The sequence below is a fragment of the Colobus angolensis genome, unplaced genomic scaffold, assembly GCF_000951035.1.
Source record: "Colobus angolensis palliatus isolate OR3802 unplaced genomic scaffold, Cang.pa_1.0 Scaffold394, whole genome shotgun sequence".
NCBI classification, from domain to species: domain Eukaryota; kingdom Metazoa; phylum Chordata; class Mammalia; order Primates; family Cercopithecidae; genus Colobus; species Colobus angolensis.
Genome location: NW_012117310.1, coordinates 1,964,241 through 1,976,330, shown reverse-complemented (window position 1 = coordinate 1,976,330; position 12,090 = coordinate 1,964,241). Strand labels below are relative to the sequence as shown.

At 37.2% G+C, this 12,090-nt stretch overlaps 1 protein-coding gene across 2 annotated transcripts in view; it reads right to left on the bottom strand.

Annotated features, from left to right (window-relative positions):
* CASD1 (CAS1 domain containing 1) overlaps positions 1-12,082 on the bottom strand; it is a 48,234-nt gene extending 36,152 nt beyond the window's left edge. For both annotated transcript variants that reach the window (XM_011955083.1, XM_011955082.1), the window contains exons 1-3: positions 11,859-12,082; positions 4,252-4,348; positions 3,587-3,707 (exon numbers count right to left, since the gene is read on the bottom strand). In XM_011955083.1, the coding sequence (XP_011810473.1) occupies positions 3,587-3,707; positions 4,252-4,348; positions 11,859-11,991 (351 nt within the window). In that variant the 5' untranslated portion in view covers positions 11,992-12,082. The remainder of the gene's footprint in view (positions 1-3,586; positions 3,708-4,251; positions 4,349-11,858) is intronic.
* Positions 12,083-12,090: the final 8 nt, after the last annotated feature.

The window sequence follows — 12,090 nt, the reverse complement described above, 5'->3', positions numbered from 1 at the left end:
GTTTTTAGTAGAGACAGGGTTTCACTGTGTTAGCCAGGATGGTCTTGATCTCCTGCCCTCATGATCCACCCACCTCGGCCTCCCAAAGTGCTGGAATTACAGGTGTGAGCCACAGCGCCCAGCTTTATCATCTCACTTTTTAATTTCTATTCCTGCCACATATATGTAGCTTTTTCATATATGTATAATATATGTAAAAACAGCTTTTTACATAGACATATAAATATGTGTGTGTATGTATATCATATGTATGTGTATGGTATATGCATGTGTATGCATGTGTATAAAATACATATTTGGAATTAGATGAGTTTGGTTTTTGCTTAATTTTTTTACTCTTCTGGTTGAAATGTATACAGCCTAATTCTATTCTTTCGGTCCTTATTCTTGAAGTTTTACTGTGCATCTTTAACTTAAGTTTTTTAAAAAAACAATATTTTAGAGAATATAGAGTACATTAGAACAGTTTGTGATCATTTACCCTTGATATATATGCTATTATTAGCCAGTTCTTTAGTTCTGTCTTTTCACTAAGTGCAAAAGATATTATTATTTTATACATTGTTGAGATTTATATACATGTTTACTATTTTCTTAAACCATTGCTTCTTATATTTCAGATAATTTTTTTCTGAAGATTTCCCTCATTCCTGATGTTTATCCTTCAGAAATTCCTTTAGTGTTAAGTCTATTTTATAGTAAACCCTCATTATTTTCATATATCTGAGAATGTCCTATAATACATCTCAAGAACACAGAAATTTTAATTCCAGGTATACAATTCTAGGTTAAAACTTACTTTCCCAACTTTAATGCTACTATTCTTTTTTTTTTTTTCTTTTGAGACAAGAGTCTCACTCTGTCACCAGGCTGGAGTGCAGTGGCATGATCTCAGCACACTGCAACCTCCACCTCCTGGGTTCAAGTGACTCTCCTGCCTCAGCCTCCCTAGTAGCTGGGACTGCAGGCACATGCCACCACACTCAGCTAATTTTTTGCATTTTAGTAGACATGGGGTAACACCATGTTGGCCAGGATGGCCTCGATCTCCTGACCTCAGTTGATCCATCCGCCTCGGCATCCCAAAGTGCTGGGATTACAGGCATGAGCCACCACGGCCAGCCTAATTTTTGTATTTTTAGGAGAGATGGGGTTTCACTATGTTGGCCAGGATGGTCTCCATCTCGACCTTGTGATCCGACCACTTCAGCTTCCCAAAGTGTTGGGATTACAGGCATGAGCCACCACACCCAGCCCATCGACAGTATTTTTTTAAACCTAGGCTCCAGCTGGTTTGATATACAAGGAGCCCCCAGAGTATCCAGCCAGCCCTATGGCTGGAAGCAACACAAAATGGATTTCTTTATTATAAGACTTCTCAAGTTTTTAATATCCCAGCCTAAATTAAAACTATCTAAGAGGGAGATACGATATCTAGCTCTGCCCAAATTCATTTGACCAAAGCTTCTCACAGAACTAGTTTCCCACAAAGCATAATTTGAAAAAATTCACCTCTAAGGTCTCTTTTTTTAAAAATTTGCCTCAATACAGAAAAGAAATCAAATTCAAACAAAGAATTATCTTCAATATTCCTATTCTACCCAGACATACCCATACCAGGCTTTAAATAAAATTAATAAGCTTTTATAATATGCCAGATTATGCTAGGTACAAGAAATATATTTAAAAATAATAACGATGATATGTAATTTCTGTCCTCAAGGTGTGCAGAGACAAGGTAACATATAATTTGGCAAATGCTCCACTAGCAGCTTGAATTAAATATTTTCTTGAAAACTGTCTCTTTAAGACTGGGACACACTATCTTTATAGTTTCTTTTTAAATGCATATAAATTAATCTTGTCTGATATCTCATTTGATAATCTTGGGATAACTGGGCATCCTAGACTATAAAAACTGGAAACCTAAGTGTTGTAACTGGGGCTCAGGAACAATGTACCATACTGTATCTACTTTTGGCTGCAGACTAAACCATTATAGCTTTTTTCAACTACCTGTTGTCAAATGGAGTATTCGAATTTTTAGAAAGTCATGCAAGTTTAAACCAAGAAATATTAAAACCTTCATAGTAATCAGAAATCTCTCTACTTTTCAAAAATTTACTAAAGGCTGGGCAGGCACAGTGGCTCATGCCTGTAATTCCAGCACTTTGGGAGGTCAAGGTGGAAGAACTGCTTGAGCTCAGAAGTTTAAGAACGCTTGGGCAACATAGTGAGACCTCATCTCTATTAAAAATAAAAGTTTATTAAACATTTTCACTTTAAATTGTAATAATTTCATGTTAAATAGTTTTGGGTCTTCTCTATAATTTCATATGTATAAATGCAAATGGAAAACACAGATCGCAAATAAAATGAAAAGTTGACTGTATCGTTTGTTTCCATTATTCTCATTCTCACATGGAATAGCTGCTAAAGATTCAGGACCTGGTATCATCATCACTATGTTAAAAACTACTTAGCTATGAAGCCTCTAAGTTTTCAACTCTTTACCACAGGCAGATTTTCATAAATTCATGAGCTACTCCCCTCTACTCTTGTACTCTACTTTCTTGTACTCTACTTTTCCCCCTTTGCTATTCCCCTCTCGCAATCACATGGTATTTGAAGACAATGATTAGAATCTGAGATCACTTATAAAGGTATAAACAGAGGATATGAGATAATTCACCAAAAAATAATGAACTAATTAATCTATAGAAAGAAATTAATCCTTGTTAGTTTTCAAAGTTATTTTTAAATGAGAAATTTTCTAACAAAATCAGTAACAGAAATCTACTGCATTGCTGTTTTAATTTATAGCATGATCACCCAATGCCAGAAAGTTTGCAGAAAATTAGGCCCCAAAATACATTGCTAATTAGTATAAACTGAAAGAATTTTGCAGCATAATTAATAATTTTTAAATGTTCATGTTATTTAACCTAATATTTGAATTTTAGAGATTCCACCCTAAGGAAATAATTTAAAAAGCAAAGTTTTCACATAAAGAAGTAATTTAAAATGTCTTTTTTAACTGCAAAAAATTAGAAAACTACAAAAAGCTTTAAAAAGTGGGAAATTATATAAAATTATGTTATATCCACTCAATAATATGTTGTCATTAAGAAGATACTTAAATTGATTATATAATGATGAATAAGTGGTGAAGAAAAAACGGAAGATATAAAATTGCACATATTAAAAGATTACTGTATTCTTTTTTAAAAAAAGAGATGAGTAAAAAGAAGTATGGAAAAATACTAACAGGAGAATAAGGGGTGATATTTTCTCTTTGTCTTCTTTCTAAGGAAATTTAAAAGTTTTTCCATGGTAAGAATTTATTACTTCTGAAAACTAAAAGTTTAGGTTATTATAATAAAAAGTTTGCCAATGTCTTAGCCACCACTTCTTTTTCTCATCTTCCTCATTAAAGCAAGTCATCCCTCTTTTTCCCCAACCTTTCTGAAAATCAAAGTAAAAGTTTTTCAGCTCCTACTCAATTTGGAGAGACACATTCCTCCTATAACTATTCAGTTGGTTAACTTCTAAAACAACTCTACAGAAGGGAATAGACAAGTTTTACCTTATTTCCTTCTTCTTTGAATTGGGGATTAATTATTTTTACAAAAGAATAAAACAATTGACGAATTCTGGAATCTCCAATAAATGCAATATGTTTATCTACAAGGCAGTTCTTTGCTTCACTGAAAGCAACAAAGAAAAATTAATTAAAATAAGTAAAATCAGCCATATTGGCATTTCAAAGCACATGGTTTTTGAAGAAAGTTGTACTGGATTGTTACACATACCATTATATTGCTTTATAAGCCGGTGGCCAGGTTTGTTTAACTTACCACTCCATGTACCTATGACCAGTTAACTCTGTAATAGCTCGATTCATTACATGTTTAAGATGTATTCTAACTGTATTAGGTGCTTTATATCTACTATCTCTTAATCCTTAGAATAACTCCATTAAGATAGGTATCCAGGTGCCAGAGCAAGAGTCTTTTGCTCAAGGATTATTGCCTTAGGCCTAGTTATCTCTCACCTGAGATAAAGCACATTGGCCAAAGCCTTTCCCTAAAACTTTAGGGGGCAGGGAAATCTTCATTTGCAATCAGCCCTACACACAGTCAGCAAGTCTCTACCCAGCATAGAGAAGAAAAGTACTGCTTCATCAACCCCTCTCCACTACATATTAAGACCCATCCTAAAACGTAAAACAACAAAATGAAGAAATGTTACCTGATTTTGTATTTATGCATCATACAGCTGTGAGGTTGCCAAACTTTCTCTCCAAGAAATCTGCCACTTGAGAGAAGGTATTCACATGAATCATTGCCTAAAACAGTTAAACACAACAGTGTTGTAAACAATAGTTAAAATTTTACGCATCAGCTATCTTGACCCTATATAAGTTCCTTGAAATCAAAAAGTAGAGTTTTCTATGTTTCACAATACCATCCAGGTTCATATTTCCCATTCACGAGAAACATGGTAAATATTAATACATTAATATTCAAGAGGACAAGAGCCACTGATGGCTTATACTTCACCTAACTCCTAAATGATACGTTCCCTGCTTTGGCAGTTCCTTCTGCTTCAGGTTTTCTTTCCCGGGACATCATCTCAACCTTAAATTAGCCTTTACATCTGAATATCACTCCTACTTCTAGCTGAGAAAGAAAAGTTTAAGGGAGGCCAGGCGCGGTGGCTCACACCTGTAATCCCAGCACTTTGGGAGGCCTAGGTGGGCACATCACTCAAGGTCAAGAGTTCAAGACCAGCCTGGCCAACATGGTGAAACCCCATTTCTACTAAAAATACAAAAATTGGCCAGATGTGGTGGCACACGTCTGTAGTCCCAGCTACTCGGGAGGCTGAGGCATAAGAATTGCTTGAATCCGGGAGGCAGAGGTTGCAGTGAGCCAAGAGCATGTCACTGCATTCCAGCCTGGGTGACAGAGCAAGACTCTATCTGATTTAATTAAAAAAAAAAAAAGTTTAAGGGATAAAAGACAAGACTTTGGAAATGACTTCCTATTCAACTACTCAACTACTATAATACATAGTGCATCAGCATACCTGGAGACGTAGTTTTAAACAGAAAGTTCCATAACTAGGGAACTCCTCAGTCCCAGGTAAACCGAGGCAAAGAGTCGCTCTACACTTTTAGACATTTTACTGTACATTAGCTAAATATACATGACCAAAGGGGTTAAAAGAGAGTTTGGAAGCATTTAAGCTCAAACATGTCAAATGATGGGGGTTTGTGGGGGGGCAGAATGAGATGTTTAGGTTAATTATGGGGATATAATAAAATATTATTTAATCTCCAGTTCTTTATTAATAGTCAATAGCAAGTTATACTTGACATTTAATTAAGGTCAGGCTAAGGAGTCTGGGAGGAAGAATACTGCAGAACCAAAAGGATATTGAGCTTTTCAGGGTAGAGATAAGGAAGACACAAAGATATTTAAAGTAGAAGAACACATCTCTTTTCTCAATCTAGTTACTCATTATTTAGCCAAAATATAGACAAAAGATGACACAAATGTAAGACAAGTATGAATAAATATTGAAAGTGTTGCTGTTTCTTATGTCATAAATTCTAAAGTAGAACAAGAAGGAAAAGTTAAAATGTTGCACTATCTTATTGATGGGAAACTGGTTAAGGAAAGCAGGATATCAATTACTAAATTTATGTTAACTATATATGCAGCCTGAGCAGGTTTTTTTTGTATTTCAAAGATTTTTTTAATAACCTGTCTCTAAGTAAACTACAAATAATTAGTTCTTCATTTTCCCCATTATTAAAAACTAATTCTAGTTCTAAAAAACAAAATTAAGCTATATAAATAACTAAGGATGAGTAAAAACAGAACTGTAGAAACACACAAGTTATTTTCCTACAAATAGCAATTTTGTAGTACTCTTTTATAATGGCCACATAGTAAAATCTTATTAAAACCTTTAGTAAATGTTTAAAATTAAGGCCAAAATTCCACATTTATAGCATTTCTCTTTAAATCTACTAAACCAAGTTAAAAGTTAGCAACACTTCTATTTTTTAAAAAAGCTGTAAGTTGTAAATAATTAAGTGTTAATCCTTTAAGGTTTTCTTCTTCTTCTTTTCTGTTTTCTTTCTCCCCTCCCCTTTTTTGGGGGGAGGGGGGTGTTGTTACTTGCCTTTTGTCTTTTAATTAAAAGCCTAGACAGAAACACACCTTAATCAAACTTCAGTGTCTGGGATTATGCATCTATGTGGGTTACCAACATGTTTTTATAGAGAATGGAAACACCATACCAGTATCTCAAAACAACCAGTCTTTTCTCCCCAGAAAACGTGTCTAAAATGCAAACAACTTTTTTTGCCTCCAGTCAATACTACTACCCACATCTTGCTAATCAGTTGTTGAGCTGATGGAAAACAATAGTTCTAATCTGATGAACCGGTGTCAAAACAAAACAAAACAAAACAAAAAACCACAGCAAAATAAGATTTGAAGTTGTCACTAACCCACAGGCATTATAAACACAGCATTTTAGAGAATACTGAGCTTTCCAGGGAAGAAATTCTTACTTTGCTAATGAATGCTAGTTGATGATGACTTAACACATTTCATAATGCAAAGATGTTTTTTACAAGACTTGTATCTGAAATTAATCCATATGTGTCTGTATCATATCAGCTGGGGTCCAGTCAAAAGACAGGAACTGTTATCTTAACAGAATCTTAACTGTACCAGTTATCTTAACAGAATCTAATACAAAGGATTGCTAAGTAGACGACCAAAAAAAGCAAGAAGAGAATGACTTTTTTGTGTGTCAGCAAAATAAAAATAGTAGTAATAATAAATTGCTACTATTATTATAACCTGATTAAAATAAATTAATGTGATCCAGAAAAAACTCCATAAAATTTCATACTCTAAAACAAGTTATCTTTTCTCAGGAAGGAAATTTTTAAAAATCAAATCACTAAATGTAAATCTATATCTTAATATATGTGCCACCTTTTTAATATTTACACTATATATAAATATCTGTTGGCACATATTTTCCATTCCAAATTTACCAAAGACAAAACAAAACAAAACTTCAGTTATTTTCAATTGTCTAGTATTTTGATAGCTATTTTAATACAACTAATGTGAGATAAATGTTGCCAAGCGCTCAGAAAAATCAAGCAAGAAACACACACACACACATACAAAGAAACTAAAGAGACAGAATTATCTACTTCAGCTATCTCCAACACCAAGATTATCTGGATGAATAGCTGTCTTCCTCTTTATATCTATTATCTTAAGTATAAGCATTCTGGTTTGTCAATCTACAATCTCAGAATTTTATGCATGATTTTTCTGTGATAGAAAAATACTTTTAAAAGCAAGCAAACAAAAACAAACTGAAAAATAAAATATAACAACTAAAGAAAACATCTGATGGCCCATATAAACCTCAACTTATGTTTTCCTTTGAAGAGATTATCTCTGGCACACTGCACCTAAATTTACACTGAATCATTCTGCTAAAACTGTGTGTTTCCTACTACTAACCATTAAAATATCAGATCATGAAGTTTACAGTATAGTCCACAGAATATTTTGTTTGCCTAAGATACAGCAAGTTACACGTTAGTCTGTGCTGAAAATCACCATTAAAATTTATTTTTAGACAACCAAGAAGTGTCTCATTACAAGTGGTATCATAAAGATCAGGATCTTTCTCACAAAGAAAGAAAAAGCTAAGAGACCCAGAGCTGCTGCTTTCTTCCTTTAATTTCTGAAGCTTTCAACTTACTTTTCTCCAGAACATCAAATATCATTTAGCATTGGCATTTAACATGCTTAGTGATTAAAAAAAAAAAAAAATTGATTTCAAAAAAATTAAGGCATTCGAAGTTAACTTTATCAATTTAAAAAATTAAAATTTATCCAGATTGGAACTATCCTTAAAGCTACAGATACTGCCCATTTGTCACAGAAACGACGTTTTTAACCTGTAATCAAACTAATAATGGACATTTTGAGATTCATAATGTTGGAAATTGATAACATTTGGAAAAAGTAAAGACAGTAATTACTTTCAAAATGTCATTCTATTATGTGAAAATAATATTAATAATTTTATAAAGCCTACTTTCTAAAATTGAGATTAGAACATGAAATTCAATTAAAGCCAGAAAAGAACATAAAAGGAAATAAGGACTTTGGAATCTATTTATGCACAGTTATTTAAGGATTTCCTATTGTGTGTTAGGCTCTGATGATTTAAAGATTTAAAGATGAGTAAGATACTCTTGGAAGCTCAACAGTCTGTGTGGGTAGGCAGATACCAATTATTGCAATACAACACAATAAGTAAGTGTAAGTTGCTGGCAGAACTGAACTGCTAATTCCTACTGCTGTGGGGGTGACATTTGAACCAAGCCTTGAAGGAAAAACGTACACTTTCTTTCAAGAGAGAAGTCACTGCAGGCAGAGAAAATCAGATAACTGTGAGATGTGAATGGGCAAAGCACATTCAGATTGTGAACTCGAAATTTGGGGAAAATAACGAAAAAACACAGGTAACAAAAAGTAGGCTCAGGTCAGATTTTGAAGCTTTACACAAACAACTTTTATAAAATTACCTCCTGACTGGGAAAAAAAAATTTAGAAAAACTCTTAGCTGGTACAACGAAGTTGAATTATTATTATTATTATTATTATTATTATTTTGAGACAGAGTCTTGCCCTGTTGCCCACGCTGGAATGCGATCTTGGCTCACTGCAACCTCCACCTCCTGGGTTCAAGTGATTCTCCTGCCTCAGCCTCCTGAGTAGCTGGGATTACAGGTGCCCGCCACCACACCCGGCTAATTTTTGTATTTTTAGTAGAGAGGGGGTTTCACCATGTTGGCCAGGCTGGTCTTGAACTCCTGACCTCAGGAGTTCCACCTGCCTCAGCCTCCCAAAGTGCTGGGATTACAGGCGTGAGCCACTGTGCCCAGCCTGAATTACTGTTTCTAAGTTGTTTAACCCATGCTTCCCTGGAAAATGCTTTCTCCCTCTATTTTCTATACTCCCCACTGTCTAAGAAGCTCTGAGAAAGACAATAAGGCATGAGACAGACTAACTGGGATCTAAATCCTAGCTCAGTCATTGTGTATCCTTAGGCGATTCATTTAATCTGTCATGCTTCATATTTAAAATGGAAATAATTTTGTAATTCACTGAATCTAAGACCATTGATTATAAGACACATGATTATTTTATGTCATAGTAAGAAAAAAATGTTACCAATTAAACTTTGACATGCAATCAAAATTTTAAAGACTCGCCCTGATTACAGAGATGTTAAAAATAGTAGGGGGGAGTGAAATATGGTAATTGTATCTACCTCATAGAATGGTTATAAAGACAAAATGAGTTAAAACATGTAAAACCTTTAGTAGAACAGTCCCTGACATATAAGCGCTCAATGTTAGCACACAGTATTTGCCAAGCTTTACTTTCTGTAGTGGGTAATTCTTTCTTTTACTTTCGGCAGTTTGTAAAGCAAGAGATACTGAATATGTATATCCAAACTGCATTCACTCTACTTTGCCTGAGCACACTCACATTCAAAATCCAAATACACAGCCTAATCCCCTTCATCTGATGTAAGATCCTTTCTCATTCTAAAGCAAGATTTTCCAAGCCATGGCCTCGGCTGCTGGCGGCCCAGGATGGCTTTGAATGTAGCCTGAATTCGTAAACTTTCTTAAAACAATACAAGATGTTTCTGCAATTTTTTTTTAAGCTCATCAGCTATCATTAGTGTTAATTTTACGTGTGGCCCAAAGACAATTCTTCTTCCAGTGTGGCCGATGGAAGCCAAAAGATTGGCCACCTCTGTCCTAAAGAGTTATAATGTGAGTCAAATGTACGATTATCTTTGTGTGAAGGGCATTGCACCTGACTCAGTTTGATACTGCCAAAGCATGAGGATGGCTAAGATGTTCCTAGTAAGATGTTTATTTTTCCCAAAGTCTTCAGTTCAAATTACTGACATTCAGTCTGGGCAAGTACACACACCAGGTGTACTGCTTCACACTCAAGGCACTGAAGTACCTATGGAAACTGATGACTTACTTCTGGAGAAGGCTTTACAAACAATCCTAGATTGCTACACTGACTCATAAGTCCCCATCTGACGTTCTATTCTCCCTGATGACAGATCTTGATAAGATGAAATCCATAATCTAAAAATCATAGTATTCCAAGCTTATCAAAAGATAAAAAGCACAAAAAAACAAAAGGCAGGGGACTAGATGTTTATCTTAGGACAATAGTACTGTAGTTACAAAATTTCTCTCTACTACCATCACATACACAAAATTGAATTAAATTATGGTTATTTTACACCAAATTGGCATAAAATGATTAATAGGAGTTAAAAGAAGTATTTCCTCAAAACTACCACAAATCAATGCATCAACATTGCTAGTTTTACATGATTGTAGATGAACCAAGGCCTTGCCAGGTCATATGGCTGTAATCTGGAGAGAGCTGGAGAGAGGCCAAAAGGTTATAAAGAATCTACATATTTTTATCAATTTAGTATATTAAAAGCTGTTCACCCAGTATGGCTCTAGAGTATAAGATTTTTCATTCTCAGGAGTTGGAAGAAATAAAGCAGCAAAACTGACCAAAATGCCCTACACCTTGAAAGATCTCCTGGGATGAGACTACAGCTCAGACTCCAGCACCCCGTTTATGGATATTTTGCCAAAGTAGGTGTAAAGTTAAACGTGCACAGCGTTAATTTGCACCTGTCCATTACACATTACATCTTGACTGATTACTCTCACAGTCACCAAGAGCTGTCCAGATAACGGCTCTGATAGTATTAAGAGCCAAAAATAAAAGATCCTGTCATCATTAATTTCCCTCTGCCTGTCAGCCTCTCTCTTAGTGCCTTTTTACAGAGGAAAAAAACAATCAATCAACAAGGACAAGTAAATATCCCTTGATTACTGAAAGATAATTCGTTCTGAAATAAGGTCATATTTCCTTTTCCCCTTTACACCAATTTCAAAACCCATGGCCAAGGCCTGCTTTCAAACTGCTTACAATTTGCTTTCAACTGCCCACCTTTATGCCTGTCAACCCATAACTTCCTTCCAAGAATCTGCTCCAGTGCCTTTACTTTGTAAAAAGTGCGCACTCCGAAGTCTTTAAACGTTTCTGTATCACAAAAGCTGGGTGGCACCTCTTCCATTTGGCCACAGGCATCTTTTGCCAGCTGTCGCCCTTTTGGCAAAAGAACATGGGGGCGGCCCTTGCCCTGTCCAACAGCCCAGACTGGGTGTTACAGGGCAGAGGCAAAATTAAACAAAGGCTAAAGAGCCGGACTCTTAAGTGGCAGGACCTGAGACCCCACTCCTGGCAGCGGTGCCCCTTGTAAGGCGGCCTTGGGCTACATGCGCCCCGCGCTGCCCCCAAGGGCCGCCTGTCAGACCTCCTGCACGCGAGCCCCTGGTCTGGCGCGTCTCCCCCAGCCCAGACCGCTCAGGAGCCGGACCCCGGCAACACCTTGGGCCAGGCCCAGGGTTGGCGTCCCCGACCCCAGCGCGGGAGGCTCGGGGGGCCCAGAACCACCAGCCATTGTCCTGTGGTGGGCAACACTGGGGTCCAGTCAGTTGGCCTGGGGCGCCGGCCCGCTGCTGGGGACACCTGGGGGCACGTGGGGGAACTGCCTCCCCCGCGAGCCGGGCGGGCGGGAGGCCGCGTGGGCGTGTGTTGGGCGAGGGGGGCGGCCTCCAGTCGCCGTGTCGCCGCCTCCCCCACGGCCTGCCCGGGCAGGGGGGAGGGCCCGCTCACCTCGGTAGCGGCGGGAGGCGAGGTGGCACGCTACGAGCAGCAGCACAGCCACCAGCGCCAGCACCTTGGCGCTCCTCACGCTGAAGTAGTGGTTGATCTCCCGCTTGCCCAGGTTGTAGGCCAGAGCCGCCATCTTGGTTCCTCCATGACAACAGTGCGCGGCGGAGCGGGGAAGGGGCGCCCCACAGGGGCAGCACTGGGGCTGCTGCCGCTGCAGCCAGGCGAGGATCCG